The sequence below is a fragment of the Carcharodon carcharias genome, chromosome 4, assembly GCF_017639515.1.
Source record: "Carcharodon carcharias isolate sCarCar2 chromosome 4, sCarCar2.pri, whole genome shotgun sequence".
Lineage (NCBI taxonomy): Eukaryota > Metazoa > Chordata > Chondrichthyes > Lamniformes > Lamnidae > Carcharodon > Carcharodon carcharias.
Genome location: NC_054470.1, coordinates 162,618,059 through 162,645,543, shown reverse-complemented (window position 1 = coordinate 162,645,543; position 27,485 = coordinate 162,618,059). Strand labels below are relative to the sequence as shown.

The 27,485-nt window shown below is 41.6% G+C and overlaps 1 protein-coding gene across 1 annotated transcript in view; it reads left to right on the top strand.

Moving 5' to 3' along the window:
- arsb (arylsulfatase B) overlaps positions 1–27,485 on the top strand; it is a 125,528-nt gene that overhangs the window by 44,647 nt on the left and 53,396 nt on the right. Inside the window, exons 4-5 of the mRNA XM_041185479.1 lie at positions 308–515; positions 25,606–25,849. Coding sequence (XP_041041413.1) covers positions 308–515; positions 25,606–25,849 — 452 coding nt within the window. The remainder of the gene's footprint in view (positions 1–307; positions 516–25,605; positions 25,850–27,485) is intronic.

Genomic DNA, 27,485 nt, shown 5'->3' with positions numbered 1-27,485 from the left:
GGGCTGAATGGCCCCTTCACTGTATGGGTCTATGTGGAAGAATTAGTTGTGATGGCTGTTTAAAAGGCTAAGTAAACAGCAGAACCTCAGATAGAAGTCTACTTGTCCTGCCTGTTTTTAGCCTCAACAACAAAAAGCTTTCAAGGACTGATTAGGCCCAGCCACTCAGTCGACAACCTGAACCGATTGGCAGCCTGACGCTTAAACACAAGAGCTTCATTGACCTCAAATCAGATGATCTGTAATTATCACTTATATCATCCTTCACTGCCCAAGTAATCTTTCCACACTGTGTGCTCTGTTGCAGCCTCTATTTCTGTACCTGCCCTTCCAGTCAGTTCACTTACCACTTCAAGTGCCTGAGGAGTACATGGAGCCGTACAGTTTTATCCATGATGAACATCGGCGCCAGTATGCAGGAATGGTGTCAGTGATGGACGAAGCTGTGGGGAACATCACTGTTGCTCTGCAGAAGTATGGATTCTGGGACAATACCGTCTTAATCTTCTCCACAGGTAAGGCAAGAGACTAGGTAAAGCTGCGTCCTGTGACTGATTACATTCATTGTATAGAATTGCAGATCATTTTAGTTCCTTTGTCACTCGGCATTCTATTACTAAGAGCACTGGTGGACACTCTGCTCCTAGGTCTCTACTGAATGTGTTTGTGAGCCAATCCATCACGTTTGTGCAGCACTTGTATTGGACACTATTTTAGATTCCCAAATTAAAGCTTCACTATTTTGCTGTGGGTGGGTTTACATTAACAAGTATCATGGAGTGAAAACATTGGAGTAGGAAGTTTTCACATGGTTCTATAATTGAATGGAATGCCCACGGAGGAGGGCAGTTGTATGTTCCATGGTATAGTGGTAGTCCCATGGGAGTTGTGAATTCAGAAGAGACATGAGAGCCCAGGTACAGAGACCATGTAAATGGAGTGGATAGTTACAGAAAATAACCCAAAAGGCTAATGAAATTCTGGCCTTTAGAGGAATAGAATACAAGACAGTAGAAATCATGCTTCATCTATACGAAGGCCTGAGCAGACCACATCCAGAGTACTGTGACTAATTCCGGGCATCACATCTTAGGAAGGATATGTTGGCCTTGAAGATTTACCAGAATTATTTATTTATTTATTTATTTATTATTCTTCCATGGGGTATGGCAGCCAATATTTGTTGCCCATCCCTACTTGTCCTTGAGAAGGAGGTGTGAGCTGCCTCCAGCAGTCCAACTGGTATAGGTACACCCACAGTGCTGTTAGGGCTTTCCAGGATTTTAACCCAGTGACAGTGAAGGAAGGGCAATGTAGTTCCAAATCAGGGTGGTGTGTGGCTTGGAGGGGAACTTGCAGGTGGTGATGTTCCCATATATCTACTGTCCATGCCCTTCTAGGTGGTAGAGGCCACAGCTTTGCAAGAATGATACCTGGACCCAAAGGTTAAATTATGAGGACAGATGGCACAAACTAGGGTTGTGTTCCCTGGAATTTAGAAGGATAAGGGGTGATTTGACCAGAGTTTTCAAGATATTGAGGGGGAACAGAGAGGGTAGATTAGAAGAAACAAATTCTGCTTGTTGGGGAATCTAGGACTAGGGAGCATAGCTTTAAAAATTAGAGCCTGACCTATCGGGAGTGAAATTAGCATTTCCTCACAGAGTGGGTGATACAAGTTTGGAAATCTTACCCGCAAATGGCAATAAATGATGGATTAATTGTTCATTTTAAAACCGAGATTGCTACATTTTTGTTACCTATAGCCTATGGTAACTTTGTGAAATTAATGAGAACATTACCCTTGATCTCATTGATTGATTAGGCTCGAATGGATTAAATGGCCTGCTCCTAGTTCCTATGTTGCTAGTGGGGATGTTGCCTGGTTACTATGTGTTTCAACAGAAAACAATGAGCAGTTCTCTTTCTTTTGCTAATTCTACTGCCCTATTGTGTTAGACTAGTTGTAAATCTTGTACTGTTCCATATTTGCTTTCAGTAATGTAAGAGTATATGCATATATCATGTTCAGTCTGGTGTGCCATATTATGATACGGCAGATGGTATTTTCCAGACTAACCAAATGCACAAGAGAAACTTGACCACACTGTCACAACGGTTTTGCGATTTGTATTTATTATGAGAAGGTTTGTTGCACTGAATTCAGAAGTAATGAGTCCGCTAAAACCTTTAATGATTTTTAAAAATTAACTTAAAACATTTATTAACAAAAGAAACTAATTAAAACACATACACAGTATTATAGTTACACTGTTACTTAACATTCTGACAAATCCCAAAATTCCTAATTAACCTGACTCCCAACCACGCACCCCCTTTTAAGGCAACAGTCCAAAATAGATTTTAAATTTAGATAGGCAATCCAGCAAGGTTACACAGCAAAACAAAAACAGAATTACCTGGAAAAACTCAGCAGGTCTGGCAGCATCGGCGGAGAAGAAAAGAGTTGACGTTTCGAGTCCTCATGACCCTTCGACAGTTCTGTCGAAGGGTCATGAGGACTCGAAACGTCAACTCTTTTCTTCTCCGCCGATGCTGCCAGACCTGCTGAGTTTTTCCAGGTAATTCTGTTTTTGTTTTGGATTTTCAGCATCCGCAGTTTTTTTGTTTTTATCTATTAAGGTTACACAGCACCCTCTCGACAGTGGAATTCCAAAGGCTTTCAACACAACTTTGGTTACTGGAACAGCAGACTTCTGCAAAGTGGCGAGAGACTACTTCCCTAAGTCTATTTAACATGGTGTATCTTTTAGATCTTACACAGCCACCCCCTCACAGCCTTCCAACCTTCTTTAAATTCATTTCTCTCTCTTTAATCTGGAAATACAATGTTCCCATTTGTCTTTGAAATTTACTTTACCCAAATAGAAAAGTCTTTCATGTTGTCAATATGGCCTTTTCCTTTTGGGGAAAAATAAACATGATAGCCTTGCCCTATTTATCCTGTAATTTGTAAAACTTTATCATATTTGGTTTTCAAAGAAACAACTCCCCACTTATCTTAACATGCAAATTTCGTTTACACCCTATCTTTTTTTAATTCATTTATGGGATGTGGGCATCGCTGGCTAGGGCAGCATTTACTGCCCATCCCTAATTGCCCTTAAGAAGGTGTTGGTGAGCTGCTTTCTTGAACCCCTGCAGTCCATGTGGTGTAGGTAAACCCACAGTGCTCTTAGTGAGAGAGTCCCAGGATTTTGACCCAGCGACAGTGAGGGAACAGCGATATATTTCTAAATCAGGATGTTAAGTGGCTTGGAGGGGAAGTTCCAGGTGGTGGTGTGCCAATGAATCTGCTGCCCTTGTCCTTCTAGATGATAGCAGTCGTGGGTTTGGCAGGTGCTGCCTAAGGAGCCAAGTGGTGATGGTTAGATTCTCTCCTGTTGCAGATTGTCATTGCCTGGCACTTGTGTGTCATGAATGTTACTTGCCACTTGTCAACCAAAGCCTGGATATTGTCCAGAACATGTTGCATTTGGACATGGACTGCTTCAGTACCTGAGGAGTTGCGAATGCTGCTGAACATTGTGCAATCATCAGCAAACATCTCCACTTCTGATCTTATGATGGAGGGAAGGTCATTGATGAAGCAGCTGAAGATGGTTGGACCTAGGACACCAACCTGAGGGACTACTACATTGATGTCCTGGAACTGAAATGATTGAACTCCAACAACCTCAACCATCTTTCTTTATGCTAGGTATGACTGCAGCCAGTGGAGAGTTTTCCCCTTGATTCCCATCGAGTCCAGTTTTGTGAGAGTTCCTTGATGCCACACTCGGTCAAATGCTGTCTTGATATCAAGAGCAGTCACTCTCAACTCTCCTCGTGAGTTCAGCGCTTTTGTCCATGTTTGAACCAAGTCTGTAATGAGGTCTGAAGCTGAGTGACCCTGGAGGAACCCAAACTGAGCATCAGTGTGCAGGTTATTGTTAAGCAAGTGCCACTAGATAGCACTTGTGATGGTTTGATGCAACTGAGTGGCTTGCTGGGCCATTTCAGAGGGCATTTAAGAATCAACCACTTTACTGCGGACCTGGGGGTCACACGCAGGCAGCAGGTTGTGGTGAGGGGCCTTCTTGAACCGCAGCAGTCTTTATGGTGTACATCCACAATGCTGTTGTAAAGGGAGTTTCCGGATGGTGACCTATTGACAGTGAAGGAACGGAGATATAGTTCTAAATCAGGATGGCGTGTGGCTTGGAGAGGAACTTGCAGGTGGTGGTGTTCCAATTACTTCAGAATCCGCCTTTATTGGGTGCTGGACCGTTGACATTAGCTCCATCAAAAACTCTCCCCTTTTTTTTTGTGCCAGTTACAATGTTGATGATCGATTCTAGGTGTTGTGTTGTAGTTAGACAGTATGATTAAACTGATGTAATGAGAACAACTTAACTGCCCCAGGTTGATGGTTTCTATCTCTGCCCAAACTGACTCATTCCTGACTAGGTTAGACTTATTTCTCCTTCCAAGCAATCTTCCTTGATGACATACTCAGTACTCATTGTTTAAAGAAGCCAATACAGGCAGGAATAGACCAAAACATATTAATTTTAAGATTCTTGGTAACTTTGTGAAGAAAATGTTTAATAAACCTTACATGACGGTCTCAACAAGCTCACCTGTGTCTAGCACCAAGTTACCTGCATCATTTGCTGTTGCTTGCCTCACTTCTTGTAACTAAATTAATATTTTTACAATGCCGGCAGTGGTTCAGTTGGTAGCCCCCCTCGCCTTTTGAAGGTTCTGGGTTCAAGTCCCACTCCAGAGCTTGAGCACATAAATCAAGGCTGACACTCCAGTGCAGCACTGAGGCAGTGCTGCATGGTCGGGGGTGCCATCTTTTGGTACAGACATTAAACCAAGGCCCAGTCTTCCCTCTCAGGTGGATGTAAAAGGTTCCATGGCACTATTTGGAAGAAGAGCTGGGGAGTTATTCACTGCATACGGACCAATATTTATCCCTCTATCAATGTCACAAAAACAGGTTATGTGGTCGTTATTTCGGTGCTGTTTTAGGAGCTTTCTGTACGCAAATTGGTTGTTGCATTGGTTTAGCACCTTCCAAACCCACGACCACTACCATCTAGAAGGACAAGGGCAGCAGATAGATGGGAACACCACCACCCGGAAGTCCTCCTCCAAGTCACACATCATCCTGACTTGGAAGTATATCGCCATTCCTTCACTGTCGCTGGGTCAAAATCCTGGAACCCTCTCCCTAACAGCACTGTGGGTGTACCCAGACCACATGGACTGCAGCAGTTCAAGAAGGCAGCTCACCACCACCTTCTCAAGGGCAGCTAGGGATGGGCAATAAATGCTGGCCCAGCCAGCGAAGCCCACATCCTGTGAATGAATATAAAAAAAAAATTCCTACATTACAGTGACTGTATTTCAAATGCACTTCATTGGCTGCAAAGCACCTTGACACATTGGTGATCATGAAAGGTGCTTTAGAAATTCCAGTCTTTCTTTCATTCTTTAAATAATTTTGCCAGCTTATTGCTAGAATATTTATTGTATCTGTTCTCCCGTAGATATGGTTTTTCTCACCTATTGTAGAATCTTATTATTGGTTTAAGCCAACTTAATCTTCAGATCTGTTCTCCTGACCCAGAATTTGTTCCCATTTATATACTTAATGACTGTGAGCCAGTTTTTCCTGATATTCCTGGAGAATATTGACTCTGCTCGATTGTATATTACTTTCTTAAGATTGTGGAGGGCACAAAAACAGCAACTGTTGTGGTTGTCCTGGTGGCTAAATACATAAAGGGATGACAATGGGCTCCCAAAACACACCACGGGGAGTTTTTTAACCAGAACTTTTTTTTCGATCTTCCTGCCTAAGGAATTCTGAACTTTTAATCCCATGTTTATATAGTTTGTGTTCCCATGTTGGCAGAAGTCCTAGACAGAGCAGGGTTTTCATTGGATGAATGTATTGTTATTTTAGAGACCTGGAGCTGTCTGCCATTCTGTCTGTGCACTCTTCCTGTATTCTTGGTTGTTATGCTGCAGAAACCATTGTTCACATGTCCTTTCTTAAAATCTTTCCCATCTGTATCCTGATCTGAAACTTGCTTATATTTGCTTAATTTCTATTTGTATTTTTTGACTAGATGGTTCAGACATACAACATCTAAGTGCCCCTCTCTTCAATATCATCCCCCCCCCCACCACCCCACCCTGCCCTCTGCTGCTGAGTTCAAGGTTGACACCACTTGCCAAACATTTCACCGGAAGCTCCCCAGCACTGTGACTGCAAATATTTCAAACAGTTCTTAAATACCATAAGAACATAACAGAAGAAATAGGGAGCAGGAGTAGACCATATGACCCATTGAGTCTGCTCCGCCATTCAAGATGATAATAGCTCATCTTGAACTTCAACTTCACTTTCCTGCCTCCTCCCCATATCCCTTGATTCCCTGAGAGACCAAAAATCTGTCTATCCCAGCCTTAAATGTATTCAATGATGACGCATCCACAACTCCTGAGGTAAAGGAATTCCAAGGTTCACAACCCTTTGAAGAAATTTCTCGTTATCTCAGTCCTAAATGATCCCGCTATCCTGAAACTATGCCCTCTTGTCCTAGATTCCCCCAACCAGGTGAAACAACGTCTCAGTATCTACCTTGCCAAGCCCCTTCATATTCTTAAATGTTTCAGTGAGATCACCTCTTACTCTTCCAAACGTCAGATAATATAAACTCAATTTACTTAGCCACTCATCATAGGACAACACACTCATCCCAGGGACCAATCTAGTGAGTCTTAACTGTGCCACCTACAATGCAACAATATTGTTTCTTAAATCTGGAGACCAAATTCTAAGGGGAGGACCCACCATCCATGGTTAACTAAGGGAAGCATCAGACTTAAGGAAAAAGCATACAACTCCACAAAAATAAGTGGCAGGACAGATAATTGGTCAGAATATAAAGAACAGCAGAGAATGACTAAAAGGTAAATCAGGAGAAATAAATTACAGTATGAAAGGAAGTTAGCTAGAAATATAAAAATGGATAGCAAGAGTTTCTACAGGTATTTAAAAAGGAAAGGAGTAAGTAAAGTGAGTGTTGGTCCTGTAGATAGTGACAGTGGGGAGTTAATAGTAGATAATAAGGAAATGATGGAAGAAATTAACAAATATTTTGCTTCTGTGAGGAAACTAAAAACATTCCAGTAATAGCTGTAAATCAGGAGGTGAAAGGGAGAGAGGAACTTGGTGAAATTGAAATCACTAAGGAAACAGTACTGAGCAAATTGATGGAGCTGTGGGCTGGCAAGTCTCTGGGTCCTGATGGACTATGTCCTGGGGTCTTAAAAGGTGGCTAATGAGGTAGTCGATGCACTGGTGTTAATTTTCCAAAACTTGCTAGATTCTGGAAAGGTTCCATCAGACGATAAATTAGCAAATATAACCCCTCTATTCAAGAAGGGAGGAAGGCAGGACACAGGAAACTATAAGCCAGTTAGTTTGACGTCTGTCGTGGGGAAGTTGTTAAATCGATCATTAAGGAAGTTAAAGCTGGGTTAGAAGAACTCAAGGCAATCTGGAAGAGTCAGCATGGTTTGTGAAAGGAAAATCATGTTTAACCAATTTATTGGAGTTCTGTTGAAGGGTCATGAGGACTCGAAACGTCAACTCTTTTCTTCTCCGCCGATGCTGCCAGACCTGCTGAGTTTTTCCAGGTAATTCTGTTTTTGTTTTGGATTTCCAGCATCCGTAGTTTTTTGTTTTTATCTATTGGAGTTCTTTGTTGGAGTAATATGCGCTGTGGATAAAGGAGAGCCTTTAGACATACAGTAACTTGGATTTCCAGAAGGCATTTGATAAGGTGCCGCATCAAAGGTTATTATGGAAAATAAAAGTGCATGGTGTAGGGGATAACATATTAGCATGAATAGAAGATGGGCTGGCAGAAAGCAGAGAAGGATCAGCAGGATCTGCATAAATGGATTGTTTTTGTATTGGCAGGATGTGACGAGTGGAATCCCACAGGGGTCTGTGCTGGGGCCTCAACTTTTTACAATTTACATTAATGACTTAGATGAGGGGAGTGAAGGCATGGTAGCTAAATTTGCAGCTGACACAAACATAGGAAAGTATGTTGTGAAGAGGACATGAAGAGGCCGCAGATGAATATAGATAGGTTGAGCGAGTGGGCAAAAATCTGCCAGATAGAGTTTAATGTGGGAAAATGTGAAGTTGTTCACTTTGGCAGGAAGAACAAAAAAGCAGAGTACTACTTAATTGGAGAACAGCTGCATATTTCTGAGGTGCAGAGAGATCTAAGTGTTTTAGTACATGAGTCACAAAAAGTTAGTATGCAGGTACAGCAAATAATTAAGGCTAATGGAGTGCTATTCTTTATTACAAGAGGGATTGAACATAAGTAAGGATGTTTTACTTCAGTTATACAAGACATTGGTGAGACTGCACCTTGAATACTGTGTGCAGTTTTGGTCTCCTTATTTAAGGGAGGATGTAAATGCATTGGAGGCGGTTCAGAAGAGGTTTACCAGATTGATACCTGGTATGAGTGGGTTGTCTTATGAGGAAAGGTTGGACAGACTGAGCTTGTTTCCACTGGAGTTTAGAAGAGTGAGGGGTGGTTTGATTGAAGTACATAAATCCCTGAACAGTCCTGACAAGTGGATGTGGAAAGGATGTTTCCTCTTGTGGGTGAGAACTCGGGGACACTGTTTTAAAAGTAGGTGTTGCCCTTTTACGACAGAGATAAAGAGGGGCTTTTTTTTTTTTTTGAGGGTTGTGCCAGATGGCTTAATGCTCCAGGACTTTGCACATTTATTTTTATGCTTTCAGTGGCCTCCTAGGATTAGAAGTCTTACAAGTAAAGGCTGCGTGCAGTTAGCAGACCCTAAACTGCCCTCCTGTTCACAATTGCTGCAGAGTGCAGACACTTGATAGGACAGTAGGTGCCAAGGAGTGGGTCAGTGCAGTGTGCAGCAGTCTCTTAAGAAATGGAAGCAACCATTTGTGGCTTCCATAGGATAGGCTCATGATGGGCCAACTTTACTGCAGTTAAAACCTGTTGGTCACCACATAACAGTTAGAGAAAAGTTTGCTACTCACATGACAAAGGTCAAAGAACTTCACAGTACTGAGTCAGCTGTCTCCTCATCAGTTTCATCTTCCAGCCATGGCATCAGAGGTGGGCCTTAATATTGGGGCTGCAAACAATTTTACCGCATCTGCATCCGGGCCTGCTTTCGGCTCCGTAAGGTCTTTAGAGCTATTGGGCATATCTCCATGACAAACCCGCCTCCCCAGCATGAAAATAGACCTGGTGGGGATCACCACAACTGACACAGGATCACAGGGTCAAGAAAATTCCCAATTCCTGACATCTGTCTCGAAGATGAAAATCCAGCCCAAAATATTTGTTCAATGTCTTTGCCATTTCCTTGTTCCCCATTATAATTTATCCCATCTCTGCTTCTAAGGGACCAACGTTTACTTCAGCTACTCCCCACCTTTTTTTTGGCAAGGGTCAGAAAACACGGGTGGGAGTTATTTAAAGGACCCCTAACAGTGGTTATACTGTTGGATGGAGCAATAAACAAAAAATTATTGGAGCTTGGAACAAAGATGTAAAAATTGTGGGGTCTTTGATCTTCACTAAGACTAGTCCAATCAAATTGGCAAAGGTGGTCTAGGAGAGGAGTTTGTAGAATTTCTTGTTTAATGCTCCATCCAACATTATAACTACTGTAATTTCCACCCATACTGATTCTACTTCCTGATTTTCTGAGCCAAGATCCTTTCTCACAAATGTCCTTATGTCATGCTTTATTATCAAGACTATCCCTTCTCCTTTTCTGTTCTCCCTGTCTTTTCAAAACGGTGTGTACCCTAGAATATTTATTTCCCAACCTTGATCGCCTTGTAATCATATCTCTAATGGCAATTAAATTTAAACAATTTATTTCTATTTGTGTCACTAGTTCATCTGTTTATTGTAGGCGCTATGTGCATTCAGATGAAGTTTTATCATTTTTACTACCTTTGCCTGCACGGACCTTGCTCTCTGCCCTACTGCCCTCACTGTCCCACTCAGCTCATCTTTACCAACATCAATATACTTTCCTATTTTCATACCATTGAACAGTGACTCTCAGACACTAAGGACAAGAAAGGAGAAGGCAAAAGCCAATGGAATACAATGGTTGCTTTTACTTTTTTAAAAAAACAAAATTGAACAGCAGCTGTTCAAATGTAATCAGGGATTGACACTGACAGGTGCAAATTTTACAAGAGCCCAAGAAAAGTCACCACCAGCTCAAGTCTCATTACATTAATTCTCCCTCTTTGTATCTAACTGTATTTAAATATTTTTCTTTATTCCTCTTTCCAAAGATTCAGCCCAACCTGCTGAATACTTCAGCATTTTCTGTTTTATCTTTCAGATTTCCAGCATCTCTGGTGTTTTGCTTTACTTTAAATAGTCTCTGCTACCTCGTTTGCTTTGTTTATTTGAAACATTTATCTCTCTCGGTAGAGATGTTTTGTTCCCTGAAGCAAACACAGAAATTGTTAACTCTTAATGAGTTAGGCACCATCTTTGGAGGGAGAGCAAAGAAGTTAAGGTTCCAGGGATAATCATTTTGTCATAACTGCAAGATATTACAGATGGCTAACTTATAACAGGAACAGAGTATGCGAGAGGAGAGGGGAAGAACAGAGAGAAAAATAAAGAACTTGGAAGGGGAAAATGGGAGTTGGTTAATAGGGAGTGGTTAAAGAACTCCCAACTAGAAGAACAAAGGCAGCAGACACATGGGAACACCACCACCTGGAAGTTCCCTTCCCAAGTCATTCACCATCCTGACTTGGGAATATATCACCATTCCTTCACTGTTGCTGGGTCAAAATCCTGGAAATCCCTTCCTAACAGCACCATGGACTGCAGCAGTTCAAGAAGGCAGCTCACCATCAATTTCTAAAGGGCAACTAGAGATGGGCAATAAATGCTGGCCCAGCCAGTGAAGCTCACGTCCCATGAATGAATAAAAGAAAAACCATCGTCATAATTGCATAAGACTAAATGCAGCACAATCCAAGAAATAAAAGATGTATAAAGACCCAGGGAATGTGTGATAGTCAAGGCAGAGTAGCTAACTGGAGAAGGATACATGGAAAACTGGCAAGGTGGAGCAATAAGTCTGGTGGAAGAAAAAGGCAGGTCAATACCAGGGGTCTAACTACCTTGTCAGCATTGTATTGAGCCATCCACAGAAGCACAGCTACATCCAACCTTCATTGCACCTATTGTCAGAGAAAATGAGAGCGATGGTTAAGGTCTGAAGTTGATAACAAGACCAGAAGGCTTCAAAGTACTCAACAGCATCTGGAGTATTTAACTATTTTATTCTAATGTTTGGTCTATATTTACTTTCCACTAACTTTCATTTCTGTCCAATAACCTGACTATCTTGCCATATTTAAAGTTGTAGAATGATACAGCACAGAAAGGGACCATTCAATCCATTTATCAGCTCTTTGATAGTTATCCAATTAATCTCACCCCCTGCTCTTTAGTCTTGTTTTTTTCCTTTCAAGTATTTGTCTAAATCTCCTCTAAATGTTACTATTCCATAAGCCTTTCAGACACTAAATAATGTTTGCTTATGTTCCATCTGATTCTTTTGCCAATCACCTGAAATCTATATCCTCTGGAGTGGAATTTAATACCCTCCCCCGTGGCGAGTTTGGCAGGGGCATTTAATTGGACAGTAGAGTGGCGGGTGGGAACCCTGCTGCCTTCCCACCTCCATCCTGATTAAGCCTGTGGACAGCCTGTGAGTGGCCTTCCTAATTAATGCCACTTAAGGGCCTCATCCCACTGGTGGGTGGCTCACCATGCGGGCAGCATGCCGAGCAAACCTGTCTGGTGTTAAAAACAAAAAAACTGCGGATGCTGGAAATCCAAAACAAAAACAGAATTACCTGGAAAAACTCAGCAGGTCTGGCAGCATCGGCGGAGAAGAAAAGAGTTGACGTTTCGAGTCCTCATGACCCTTCGACAGAACTGGTGTTGCCTGCTGGCTCCATGGAGGGTATCCCTCATTCAAAGGCATTCAGTGCCTGATTGAACCCAGCATCGGGAAGGGGGCTGATGGCTACAGCCTGCCCTAGCTGCCGATTTCTGACCCCCACCACCGCCCCCCCCCCCCCCCCGAGTGACTGCCACTTCGTGGCCCTGCTCCTGCCATCCGTGCGATCGAGCGAGGATGCTAGGCCTTGGGTGGGTGTCATACCAACAGCAGCCACTACCTCCCTGGTGGCGCTGCAGGTCAGTTGAGCTGCTGACCTCTGATTGGACAGCAGCTTTCAGTTGCTGAGACTTCTGCCTCCGGGGTTCTTGATCCTGGGGGCAGCCCACCACTGTCCAGCTAAGTGCTTGAGTAGCACTTAATTCAGTGGGCCTTCCATAAAACAGGTGACACGGGGCTCTTGCTGGCTCTCCAGCTGGTGGGTGGGACTGTCATCACTGCCATTAAAAACTGCCACTGATTACTGGCCCTTCTGCCACTGGAAGCAGTTTCTTTACTTTTTCAAAACTTTCCATAATTTTGAACATTGCTCTCAAATCCAGTCTCCCTCACATAACTGAAGTCTCTCATCCCTAGCAGCAGTTGTAGTAAATCTCTTCTGCATCTCCTCCAAGGCCTTGACATCTTTCCTAAAATGTGGTGCCCAAAAATGAAAAAAATGCTCAAGCTGAGACCTAACCAATTTCTTATAAAAGTTTAGCATAACTTCCTTGCTTTTGTACACTCTTCCTCTATTAATAAAGCCAAGGATCCTATATCCTTCTTTAACAGTCTTTTCAATTAGTTCTGCCACCTTGAGAAGATTAAATCCATATGGACCCCAAGGTCTCTCTTTTCCTGCACCCCCTTTAAATTGTGCCATTTAGTTTTATATTGCTTCTCTTCATTCTTCCTACTAAAATGAACCACTTCATGCTTATGTGTTCAATTTAATCTGCTTAGAAGCAATAGTTTGTTTTTACATTTTGTGTTCCATTTCACATACTTTGCAAAAAACACAGGATCAGTTTCCAAATGCATGCTGACCATCGCAGCTCTACTTCATCACCACTTCTTTCGACTCTTCCACTGTCTCAAAACTATTTAATTGTTTGTCTAGTGCAGGATGAGCAGAAATTTCCTCTAACGAAATATTTGGAAGAACAAAGCCATTGTCTGCTGTCTCCTTGGCAAACGTGGTTCCCTAATCACCGACAGCATTGCTCTCTCTGGCAGCTGAGGCTGAACCAGACTGTTCTCAACCTTGCTCTCATAGTTGATGAGCTTCTGACAACATACCTGTGCCAAATTCGTAACTGTGCCTGATTCAGCCTGGTCTTAGCTCATCTGCTGCTGAAACCATCATTCATGCCTTTTTTACCTTTGAACTTGACATGCTGTCTATCTCCTCATTCGCACCAATTCCAGTTCACCACTCACCCTTGTGCTCACTGACCTACATTGGCACCCAGTTAAACAATGCCTTGACTTGAAAATTCTGATCCACGTTTTCAGATCCCTCCAAGATTTTGCCCCTCCCTTTCTCTGTAATCTCCTATAGTCCTTTGAGGTAAATTTGCTTAACCAATTCTGGCTTCTTGCTTATCCCCGATTTTTGATTGCTGCACCATTGGTAGTAATGGCAGCTTCAGCTGCTTGGGCCCTAAGCTCTGGAACTCCCTCAATCAACCTCTCTTCCTCTTCTTCATTTAGCTCCATTAACATATTCTAATCAATTCTCCTGTACGTTTACCTAACTTCCCCTTAAATGTATTTATACTAGTCGCCTCACCTCCACATTTCACCCACTCTCTGGGTAAAGAAGATTTTCTTGAATTCCCTATTGGAATTATTAATGACTATCTGGTGTTTAAGGCCCCTTGCTTTGTCCTCCACTAATGAAAACATCTGCTCTCTGTCTACCTTATCGAAACTTTTCTTGTAAAGAATTCTATCAGGCTACCCCTCAGTCTTTTCCTTTTGGAGAAATGAGCCTCAACCAGTTTAAAATTTTTGATGGGTAAAACCCTTCATTCCTGGTATCGTCCCAGTAAACTTTCTGCAACTTCTCCAGTGCTTCTATATCCTTTCCACAATGTGGAGAGCACAACTTTTCACAGTACTTCTTGTGTGGTCTTGCTAAGGTTTTCTGTACAAGGTTCTCTATACGGATTTAACATAACTTCTCTGCTGCTCCATTCTATGCCTGTAGAAATGAATTCCAGTGCTATTTCCCCCCTCCACCACTCCTTTTTAGGGCTTTTTTAAACCTGCAACACTATTTTCACCCCTGCTGCAGAAGGTGGGCAAAGATAATGTTTTTGCCCCTGTTCATTGGCTTGTGTGTGTCTGTAAACAATATATTTCAAAAACTAATGGAAGGATTTTGACAAAACTTGGTACACAGGGGATGACCCAAGGAAGAACTGATTAGTTTTAGGTGAAGATACAGGTCTGGCTTCTGGAATTTTTTTTAAAAAGGGTCTGCTAACATTGGGAATTTTGGGTGAATTGACTCTTATTAACAATGTTGTGGGTGGTTTTATTTAGAATGTTGTTGCTTGTTTTAGAATGTTGCTGGTTGTCTCAGCTGAAGTGGTGCCCAGTTTGTTACAGCTGTCAAAATATGAGCAGTGTTTTCAGAGCAGGATGTTGGATGTGGATTGGCGTAAAGCCTCTTCAGGGAGATGGAAGTTCTTAAGATTTTTTTCAGCTTTATAGTTACAGGCAGAGGGAGAGCTGTGTCATTATAATAACGTTGAGTTATAATATTGAGTTAACACAGCGTTATGGAGGTCTACTGTGCCCTCTTCACTTGTTATTTATGTGTCTACTCCCAGATTCCTCTGCTCCTCTATGCCATTTTGATAAATTTTTCAAGATGTATCTGGCCGCCTTAATCTTCATACCAAATTGTATAAGCAAACACTTATCCAATCCCTAATGTCATTGGTGAAATGTTCAGGATCATCTGTGCTGCAATTGCCTATGTATTGATTTGATGCACAATGCTTGTGTTGTTGCCAATACAGTCATAGTTATACAGCACAAAAACAGGCCCTTCGGCCCATTGTGTCCATGCCAGCCATCAAGCACCTACCTATTCTAATCGCATTTTCCAGCACTTGGCCCCTGGCCCTGTATGCTATGGCGTTTCAAGTGCTCACCTAAATGCTTCTTAAATGTTGAGGGTTCCTGTCTCTACCACCCCCTCAGGCAATGTGTTCCAGATTCCAACCACCCTCTGGATGAAAACATTTCCTCAAATCCCCTCTAAACCTCCTGCCCCTCACCTTAAATCTATGCCCCCTGGTTATTGACACCTCCGCTAAGGGGAATAGATCAGTTTGTTGTTGTACCTTATTTTTGAATCTGGCATTAAATGTTTTTGACTTAGCAGACATTAAGGGTGGAATTTTCTGTGCCCATGGCGGGCGTAAGGGGATATATGGTGGGAAAGCCAAAAATCAGTTTCACGCTGTTGTGAAACACCTTTGCAACCGTCCACTCTGCCTGTTGATGGTGGGCTGTATTCCTGCTGCTGGACTTTGGGAACTTCATTGTGATACATCTCCATGTCATTATAAACCCAGGTCAACCTGTTTCACAACAGCACATAAGCAATGTGCATCTGGTGGGCTGCACTTCACTCAGGACTTCAAGGTTTGTTTGCCTACCTTACTTCGAGCAGCACTAGCAGTCATCAGTGCCAGGCTTCACTGGCAGCACCACATCACGTTTAGGGGGGGCTCCTGGGCAGATCTCTACCTACCAGAGCAGCTGTAAGGTGGGGGCGGTTTGTGGGTTTTCAACAGCTGCAGTGCTAGGGCTTGCTTGGGGAAGGGGGAGAAGCAGCCTCAGGCAAGGGAAGAGGCTGCAGGATGAGGGCTGTACTGGGGAAGCGGGGTATCCCAGGGTGTGTGTTTGGGGGCGCATGTTGATCTGTGCAAGTGGCCCCAAGGTGGTGAGAGCTGAGGAGACAGCCTCCAGAGGAGCTGAACTTGGCAGTGAGTGAGATGCCTGTGAGTGTGAGTTTAGAGTGATAAGATGGTTGCCTTGCCCCTGGCAGCATGGATCAGATCATTCATCTTTCTGCATTGGATTGCCAACCTCTTTTCCGTAGCGTTGGCACTGACAACCTCTACCAGCTACAGTGGCGAGACTGTTCCTGTGGTCAGAGCGGGGGTATAGAACATCACGGCAGACTCCAACAATGTCCAGAAGGTGTCCCAGGGATGTGCCACTGAATCAGGTGGCTGCAGTCGTCTTGCCTTTCAGGGCCATGTCTTTGTGCAACAGCCCTGGATTGGAAGCACTAAGAGGTGTGTGCATGGCTGCACTTCAAATATGGCTCCCAGCGTGAGGAAGCGGCGTGGTGATGGCGTGGCAGGCAATGCGAGCCCGCCCGGCATCGAAACTGCGTGTTTCCTGGGAATGCATGATCAATGAAGTGGCAATTGGGATCATACAGCATGAAAAGCTGCCAATGAGGCCAGCGGGTAAGATGTTCTTTTTTCCCACCCGCTACCACACACGGAATTGTTCCAGATTTGCACTAAATCTCAACCTCATAGCATGAGGCTGGAATCACAAGGCCACACTGCAGGAGGTTTATGTCTGTTAGTTAGAGTGAGAGCAAATTCCCTCTTTTTTTTCTTGACTAGTCAATCAGTAATACCGACTGAGGTGTGCCTGCATCAACGGTAAAGTTTGCACAATTTTATTTTCCTAGAATCATCGTGCCTATGAGCTCTAAAGGAGGTAATTTGGTCTGTTGAGCCTGTGCTGGCTAATAAGGAATAGATAAATCTTGCTGTGAAAATGGTTTTGTTAGTGGACTCGTTACTTCTGAATTCAGTGCACAATGGTTTTGCAATTTGTATTTATTACGAAGAGCTGTGCACTGAATTCAGAAGTAACGAGTCCATTAACAACTTTACAGTCATTCATAAAACTTGGAAACATTGTGAACTGTGAGGAGGACAGATACTGACTTCAAAAGGGTATGAATGTTTTGGTGAAAGTGGTGGACAAGTATAAGATGAAATTTAATGCGGAGAAATGTGAAGTGTTTCATTTTGGTAGAAATACTGAGGAGAGGCAATATAAATGGTACAATTCTAAATGGGATGCAGGAGCAGAGGGACCTGGGTGTATATGTGCATAAATCATTGAAGGTGACAGGGCAGGTTTGAGAAAGCAGTTAATAAAACATATATGGGTTCCTGGACTTTATAAGTAGAGGTATAGAGTACAAAAGCAAGGAAATTAAAATAAACCTGTATGAACACCTGCTTGGTCTCAATTGAATATTGTGTCCAGTTCTGAGAACCACACTTTAGGAAGGATGTGAAGACATTAGAGAGAATGCAGAAAAGATTCACAAGAATGGTTCCTGGGATTAAGAACTTCAAGTATATAAATTGGAGAAGCTGGGCTGTTCTCCTTGGGGAAGAGAAGATTTAAGGAGTGATTTGATAGAGGTGTTCTAAATCATATGGGACCTGGACAGGGAGAAACTGTTCCTGTTGGCGGAAAGATCAAGAACCAGAAGGCATTGATCAGAGGTGATTGACAAAAGAAGCAATGGTGACATGAGGAAAAGCATTTTTACGCAGCAAGTAGTTAGAATGTGGAAATCACTGCCTGAGAGAATGGTGGAGGCAGATTGAATCCTGGTTTTCAAAAGAGAATTGAGCAATTGGAGAATTGCAGTGTTGCTAGGGAGTGGCACTAGATGAGTTGCTCTTGCAGGGAGCCAGTATGGACACAACAGGCCAAATGGCCTCCTTCTGAGCTGTAACCATTTTAATGATTTTATATCCACCAATTAACTGCCTTATCTTACAACACTCACCTCTCATTAGAATGCTCATCAATTTGTCTTCCAAAAGATAGGATAATGCACATATGAGTGACATGCGAAGAATCCAATACGTAAATGGAGCCTTCATATAACAATCCTTGGGTCCTGTTACCACATAACTAGAGCTATAAAAGTGGATCCCTGATTATGGGGAGGCTTATGGGAGTGATTGGTTATGCTGAACCCAAGAGAATATTTATCATGGGCCTGAAATTTGTAACAGACATGCACACAGCAAAGGGTTGATGAATAATTAGGAGCAAGAGCCTGGCTATTTTTTTCAATCCTTTTTAAGTGAGGTCAATTATAGAATCCCTACAACTAAATAGGCATAGCCTTTGGTCAAATCAATGATTTTCCTCTTTCCTATGGACTAATTGTACACCACAAATTTCATTTTCTCACTGAGACACAAGAAGTCATTATAATAGTTATATTGTGGCAGGTGGTATGTGCCAAACAGACCAAATCCACAAGGAAAACTTGGCCATGCTATCGCAACGGTTTTGCAATTTGTATTTATTTATTACGAAGAGTTGTGCACTGAACTCAGAAATAATGAGTCCACTAACAACTTTAGGGATTTTTAAAAAATTAAATTTAAACATTTATTAACAAAAAAGAGTTTAAACACATACACATGATTATAGTTACTTAATATAACAAATTCCTAATTAACCTGACTCCCAACCACACACCCCCTTTATGGCAATAGTCCAAAATAGATTTTAGATTAAATAGGCAATTCAGCAAGGTTATCACAGCACCCACACTAGACAGTGGAATTCCAAAGGCTTTTTAATGCAACTTTAGTTACTGGAGCAGCACCACATCTGCTTCAGAGTGGTAAGAGGCTTTTTATTTCAAGGCTGTCTCACCCAGTATACCTTCCAAGATTTTACGTGGCCACACCCCCACATAATCTTCCATTCTTCTTTTATACATGTTTCTCTCCCTTTTAATGTGTAAAATCCAATTGTTATACATGTCTTTGGAAATTTACTTTTCCCATATAAAAATCTTTCATAAATAAAAACAAAAAACTGCTGATGCTGGAAATCCAAAACAAAAGCAGAATTACCTGGAAAAACTCAGCAGGTCTGGCAGCATCGGCGGAGAAGAAAAGAGTTGACGTTTCGAGTCCTCATGACCCTTCGACAGAACTAGGTGAATCCCAGGAAGGGTTGAAATATAAGCTGGTTTAAGGTGGTGGGTGGGTGGGGGGAGAGAAGTGGAGGGGGTGGTGTGGTTGTAGGTAAAAGCAGTGAAAGAAGCAGATCATCAAAAGATGTCACAGATGGCAGAACAAAACACATAGGTGTCGAAGTTGGTGATATTATCTAAACGAATGTGCTAATTAAGAATGGATGGTAGGGCACTCAAGGTATAGCTCTAGTGGGGGTGGGGGGAGCATAAAAGATTTAAAAATATTTAAAAATAATGGAAATAGGAGGGAAAAAGAAAAATCTATATAATTTATTGGAAAAAAACAAAAGGAAGGGGGAAGAAACAGAAGGGGGGTGGGGATGGAGGAGGGAGCCTTCCGGACTGAATATTGAATTCAACAACTTTAGGTCTTGACCTCCCTCCTCCATCCCCACCCCCCTTCTGTTTCTTCCCCCTTCCTTTTTTTTTTCCAATAAATTATATAGATTTTTCTTTTTCCCTCCTATTTCCATTATTTTTAAATATTTTTAAATCTTTTATGCTCCCCCCACCCCCACTAGAGCTATACCTTGAGTGCCCTACCATCCATTCTTAATTAGCACATTCGTTTAGATAATATCACCAACTTCGACACCTATGTGTTCTTTTGTTCTGCCGTCTGTGACATCTTTTGATGATCTGCTTCTATCACCTGCTTTTGCCTACAACCACACCACCCCCCACCCCCCCACCACCTTAAACCAGCTTATATTTCAACCCTTCCTGGGATTCACCTAGTTCTGTCGAAGGGTCATGAGGACTCGAAACGTCAACTCTTTTCTTCTCCGCCGATGCTGCCAGACCTGCTGAGTTTTTCCAGGTAATTCTGTTTTTGTTTTAAAAATCTTTCATGTTGTCAATATGGCCTTTTCCTTCTGGGAAAATTAAATGTATTGTTTTGCCTCACTCCTCTTGTTGGTTGTAAATATTATACCATCCCTTTGAAAATCAATCAATCCCTTCACTTATCTAAAAAAAAATGCAAATTTCATTCATGCTTAATCTGTGGAACCCTCATCCTAGTTTTATCCATCTCCATTTCAAAAGTCTGCTTTGCACCTAACTTTTGATAATTTCAGTCTTGTAGTCGAAGTGTCTCTTGTCTAATTAAATCAGTCACACAGAACCATCCACACTCCCACCCATAAGCCTACAATAATATTATGAAAAATATGATAACTTTGTGACAAATTAAATTTTTTAAGCTAAAACGAGCAGTTGTCATTCCCAGATCATGACTCTCAGCAGCTTGAGTGCCATTTGCTGTCGATAAACTGCCTCTAATTTATTGTTTCTGTTTTGTTCCGACCCGGTACGTTACAACTGCCATGCTTGACCTGATCACTGGTGTGCTCGAGGTGTAAAGTGTTGATATGAAATATCATGGCAATAAAACCGACAGGTTTTCAGCATTCAGTGCAGAAAAATCCCCATGGCCATATTAAAGGCCCTGATTATACTGCATTGTAAAGTGATCTTGTACCTTGAAACTTTTGTCCAGGCAATGATTTTAATTTAAAAATTGATCTCTCACTTGTGTTAATCATTATGGAAGAATTTGTTGATGATTAATAACAGACTTGAAGCATGAATGCTGATGAGACTGTGTTTCTAGACAGCGAAAAAAAGTGTTGTAGTGATTTGTGCACCTGAATTGTGAAGGACTGTCTAGACGTGTGCTGTTGAACCAATAAGAAGTGCTTCAAGCCTGCAAAAAGGAATCAAAATCATTTTTTTTCATGTCATTCACATGCTTGCTTTGAACCTTGTCCTGGAAAATTAGTTCAAACAATGTACCTAATGTACTTCTGGGTGATTCATCCTTCCCTGTAAATCAGCACAGAAATCGAGCATTAAGCTAAAAGTGTTTGCAAAATAGATGCATGTGCAGCTAAACTAAAAATTGGACATATTGCATGGTCTAATTGATCACAAAATATTCCATCTTAACGTTTAGTCATCAGCACTTTGGAAATGGAGGAAAATATTTCCTCCTTTAAGGCGTTCCTTAAAGCCTACCTTGCTTGCTGATCTCATCCAATATTTCCTTATGTGCCAGTGTCACATTTTGTTTTATAATGCACCTATGAAGTGCTTTGGGACACTTTAATATGTTAAAGGTGCTATATAAATATAAGTTAGTGCTCTAACATTAGAACAAAAATTGACCTTCAGTGATTTTGATGAAATACTCCTGGTGCAGTATGTATTGACTGTCACTAGATGTCCTGAGCATACTATGAAAATGTTCTACAGAAAAGTATTTACTGAGTGAATTTGTGACATCTGGTGGCATAAAGTGGTCCTCTGCTGTGTTCCCCATTACTAAACTATGGATATCTGTTCAGATCACAATTACTATTTTTACAAAAAGCTCTTTTACAGGGGTTGTACAGTGTATACATGATTTATTTTTGGCCAGCACCTTAATAATTTTATGGTTACTGGCCCACTGCTATGCTTCAAGGCTCAACAATCATAGCTCCTTTACGCTGCATTTTACTAACTGGCAAGTCATGGTAAAACATGGGCCTGGGAGTTTCTCCATGTTTATATGTAATTGTAGATTGTAAAGCTGCTTCCACAAAAGCTGTACTGTTCTCATACAAGCTCTTTGCGCAACACTGTCTGCTACTGTTGGCTGTGTGTAAAGACATTGTGTGGTGAGAGGACAGTAATATCTTTACTCTTTCTTCAACAAGAATCCAATGTAGCCAGGCTTGCTGTACTCCCTCATATTGCTTCAATTATAACATTATTTTTCCACTGCTATGAAAACATGATGCAGAGCGTTTCCTTTTTTTTCGACAATCAAAATGCTTTACTGTGCTTTTGTTAGCTCTAGACTTGACTGTTTTTCTCATCTCATCCCTGCCATTCCCACATCCCCAATTTTAACCACTCTGCTATCGGTGACCGTGCCTCCAGCAACTTAGGCCCAAAACTCGAGAATTTCCTCCCTAAACCTCTCCTCCTCCTCCCTCTCCTTTAAGACAGTCCTTTAAAATCTACCTCTTTGACTAAATTTTTGGTCACAATCTTTAATACCTTAAGTAGTTCGGTGTTAAACTTTGTTTGATAACACTCCCATGAAGCACCTTGAAACATTTTACTACGTTAAAGATGCCACATAAATGCAAGTTGTTGTTCTAAGTGTAACACAAGCATAGGATAATTTGTTATCTTTCAGTTATTTATTACAACCTGAAAATATCCTTTCTCCAGCTATATAATTGGTATCTTTTCTTTTTATAACACTGTATGTTGGCAGTATTGCAATCACTATTATTGACTTTTAGTAAGTTTTGTCTGGATATTTCAGCATATGGTGAAACCACTTTCAGTAAAAAGATGACAAATGCAAGAATCCATGTGCCCAGAAGTGCTTCTAACTGGAATCTCGTGACAAATTGGACTGTGAATAACTCAGCCTGTATTGACCTGAAAGAACCTTTTCTCCTGATCATCTGATGCTTTAATCTGTCAGCCTTCATTTCACCGAAGAACAACATCTCCTGACACCAGGGTGGGCGGGGGCAAAGAATGGGGGAAACTGCAGTTTTTAAAGATTTTTATGCTAGATATTTTCCTTGGGTCGAGCATCAGGAGACCTCATCATCACTGAGCCAGTGTGCCTTTATCTGTCCAATACCTGGATAAGTACAGTGACACTTGAGTGTCTGAGAACCCTTAAAATGGAATGTGCTGTGACACTGCCAGATCTTTTTCATCTTTTGGTAAGCAGCAGAATGTGCATTTTATCAAACTGAGGCTCAAAAGGTAAACAAACTTGTTGACATGGGCAAAAGAACAGTATTCAGTATAAAGAGTATATTTGTAGTAATTAAAATCTTTGTAATTCTCTCTGTCAAAAACAGCAAAGATGCTGCTCCTGTGCGAACCCACGAAACAAAATGACTCTTAAATCATGCTCTCACTCTTGCAAAACAAAATGCTACCATGGAGTCCCTGACTAGTTAGTCCTCTATCTCCACTGACTCCGGACCCCCTCTGCCTGCAATATTTTTTTATTCATTCACGGGATGTGGGCTTCGCTGGCTGAGCTAGCATTTATTGCTCATCCCTAGCTGCCCTTGAGAAGGCAGTGGTGAATAAGGATAGATGTAGCAAAAATTCTTAAGAAGAAATTCTGGAATAAAGGACATTAAACCTGCATAATTGTTTGACCCAGCTGCCAATGAAAACAAGATCCTTTGACATCCCAAATGGATCATTTTAATCATAGCGTTTGAATTAAATGGAATGACTAGACCCATTCATCCTTTCCCAATATTTTGATCAATCTGCGGGTGCAGAACATTCACTTCTCCAGTAAGCTATGTGAGACTGTCACTTTGGACGAAATAACACCAAAGCCCTGCACTCAATAAATATTAAACTGTTAAATACCTTTTGCAAGACAGGAATGAACTCTAGTCATATATTAATGCATTTGGCATACCTGACCATAATTATACTCCCTGCAGCTTGATAAGTGAAAGAACCATATTAAAGTCCTACCTCACTTTCACCCACGTGTACTGTGATCAGCAAGTAAAAAAACCAGCAAGTAATCTGTTGCAAAGATGCTTCACTCATGAGATACAATCCTCAATGCTTTGACAGTAACATATAATTAATATGCTTGCTCACACTTCCTGTAACAGGAGGGTTCCAGGCTAGTGAAAGGGCACAGCACAGGAAATCTATAGATCCATACAAAAAAAAGTGAAAAAAAACAAGCTCTCTTGTTCATTGGGTAGGTGTGGTATTTAGCTAGGGGCGGCTGGGGATTCCAAGCTTGATTGCTGTTCTTTCCTGAGTCAGCTAAACTCGACCCTGACAACAGTAGGTGTATTCCAAGCAGGCTTTGTCCCCAGGTACCAAAGAGGGAAAGAGCAACTGAGGCACACTCCCCTGACCGGTATCCACTGACGGCTATAGGAATGTATACAGCATTTGAAGGCAGAAGAGGCACATGCCTCTTTGGCTGCTGGTTGGGAAAGCACATGGATGAGAATTGGGCCACAGGTGGGAAAATAGGGGTTTGCAATCCATCCTGACTAAACATTAAGTTAAAGAGTTACATTTTAAGGAGGGTGTTAAAGCGGGTGGGGGGGGGAAAGTATGAGATACACAGAAGTTTAAGAAGGGCATTCCAATGTTTAAGGCCCAGATGCCTGAAGGTACAGTTGCCAACGGTGGGGTGAATGGATTGGGAGATGAACTGGGGTCCTAAGTTGAAACAATGTTGATGGGTTATAGGACTGAAGCAGGTTACAGAAATAAGGACAGGTGAGGCCATGGAAGGATTTGAACATGAGGATAGGAATTTTAAAATTGAGGTTTAGGTTGATGGGAAGCCATTCATTGTAGGTCAGCAAGCATGGGGCGATGGGCCAAAGGGACTTACTGAGGGTTAGAATTTGAGCAGCAGAGTATTGGATAAGCTTAAGTTTATGAAGAGGTGGAAAATCAGAGGCCAGCCAGATGAGCATTGGAATAGTTGAGTCTGGAGGTAACAAAATCATGGATGAGGTGTTTCTTCAGCAGGTAAACTGAGGCAGGGGCAGAGAAACGTGATATTGCAGAGATGGTTTTTGTGATGGAGTGGATTTGGAGTCAGGAGCTCAGCTCAGCATCAAATCCGGGTAAAAGCTAGAGTCTGGATTAACATGACACAGCAGCTAGTGAGGGAAATGGAATTTGTGATGAGGGAACGGAGTTTGTGGCAGAGGCAAATTGCAATGGTTTTGGAATCCCAATGTTGAAATAGAGGGATTGTGACTTAGCCAGGACTGAATGTCGAACAAGCAGCCTGACAACAGAGGCAGTGGAAGGGTGCAGAGAGACAATGGTCAGCGTTCAGATATGTTGTTAAACTGCTACCTTATTTGGTGGACATTAAAGATGCTTAAGAGGAGCACGAAGTTCTCCGATTACAGTGGATAACATTCTTCTCTTAGCCAACACACCAGGAAACAGATTACTTGATAAATCCTTTCATTTGTTTTTTGTGGGATCTGACTGGAAGTCAATTGGATATTGCACTTGCCTACAGTGACAACACTTCAGAAGCAGGATGCAGTGTTTTGGCATGTGCCAAGGATGTGAAAGGCATTATAGGCAGACTTTCAATGTTAATTCAAAGACACATTATATGTGTTAAAATTTTTGAATTATCCAATAATTTGAATGCAACAATGTAAATATCAATAGAGTGGAGATTTAGTGCAGCAAAATTTTGAATCAACAACATTTGAATTAAGTAACTTTGAATGCTGAATAAACACTTAAGTCTTTTTCTTTCTTGTATATTTTATTATTTAATTCTGTGCTATTGTAGTTTTGCATAATGGGTTGTTTCTGACAAAGGGAATGGCTTAATTTGCACCAGGACATCTCCAGTACTTCAATGTTTTCTTTTCTTTCTGTTCCCTTTTCAGACAATGGAGGACAGACCTTGGGGGGTGGCAATAACTGGCCCTTGCGAGGGAGGAAGTGGACATTGTGGGAAGGAGGTGTCCGCGGAGTGGGTTTTGTCACTAGCCCCCTGCTAAAGCAGCAAGGCAGAGTTAATCGAGAACTCATTCACATCTCTGACTGGCTCCCTACTTTAGTGTCTTTGGCCAAAGGATCCACTAATGGCACCAAACCACTGGATGGCTTTGACATGTGGAAAACTATCAGGTAGAGTATATCCAGAATTACCGCGCTGTAAGTATTTATGACTCTTTTGAGAGAGTTAGATTTGTAGATGGTCATTCTGTACCTCACCATTTGTATTGAAGTATCAAAATTTCCACCGTACAGCAATAGCCATCCTCGTAGATATCCAGGTAAGGTTGTGCTGTGATCTGAGCTTTGCAATTGTTAGTTGCAATCCTATTGTTTTTAGGTTGGGTTTCCAATAATTCCTGGCCTATATCAATTCAATAAGTTTAACTTACTGTTGGCCTTGGCTCAATGATACTCCTTGCTCTGGATCAGAAGATGATGGGTTCCTAGCCCCACTCCTGATAGTTGAGAATATAATATAGACTGAGACTGCAGTTCTGGTGGAGTTCTGCACTGTTCCAGGTGCTGTCTTTCAGAAGAGATGTTAAACCAAGGCCCCACGTGCATTATTTGAAGAGATCAGAAATCTGGGGTCCTGGCTAAGAAAAATCTGGGGTCTTGGTCCTAGCAAGAAACATAAAAATGGACTGTAAAAGTTTCTATAGGTGTGTAAAAAGGAAAAGATTAGCAAAAACGAATGTGGGTCCATTACAAGCGGAGTCAGGAAGATTTATAATGAGGAGTAAGGAAATGGCAGAGACACTAAACAAATACTTCGTGCCTGTTTTCATATTAAATATTAAACCGTCCCAGAAAGGGACTAGTGTAAATGAGGAACTGAAAGATATTAATATTAGTATTTTTAAAAAAAGTACCAGAGAAATTAATGGGACTTTAAGTAGCTAAATCACCTGGACTTGATGACTTAACCCCAGAGTGTCGAAAGAGGTGGCTGTAGAGATTGCAAATGCATTGGTGGTCATCTTTCAAAATTCTACAGACTGTGAAATGGTTCCTGCAGATTGGAAGGTATCAAATATAACCCCACTACTTAAGAAAGGAGTGAGAGAGAAAACTGGGAACTACAGATCTGTTAGCCTAACATCAATTGTAGGGAACCTGCTAGAATCCATAATAAAAAATATGATAACAGGGCACTTAGAAAATGATGATAAGGTTGGGCAGAGTCAATATGGATTTATGAAAGGGAAATCATGTTTGGCAAACCTACCGGTTTTTTTTGGGGATGTAACTAGCAGAATAGGTAAGGGGGAACCGGTGGATGTGATAAAAATGGATTTTCAGAAAGCTTTTGATAAGGTCCCACACAAAAGGTTAATAAACAAAATTAGAGCAGATGGGATTGGGGGTGATATACTGGTATGGATTGAGAACTGGTGAACAGATAGAAAACAGAGAGTAGGAATAAATGGGTCATTTTAAGGTTGGCAGGAGTATCGCAAAGATCAATGCTTGTCCCAGCTATTCACAATCTACAATCAATAATTTGGATATGGGGATTAAATATAATACTTCCAAATTTGCAGATGACACAAAAATAGGTGGGAATGTAAATTGTGAGGAGGATGCAAAGATGTTTCAAGGGCATTTGGAGAGGCGGAATGAGTGGGCAAAAATTTGGCAGATGAAATACAATGTGGAAAAATGAGAGATTGTCCACTTTGGTAGGAAAAACAGAAATACAGAGTATTTCTTAAATGGTGAGAGGCTGGGAAGTGTAGAACTTCAAAGGGACTTGGGTCCTTGT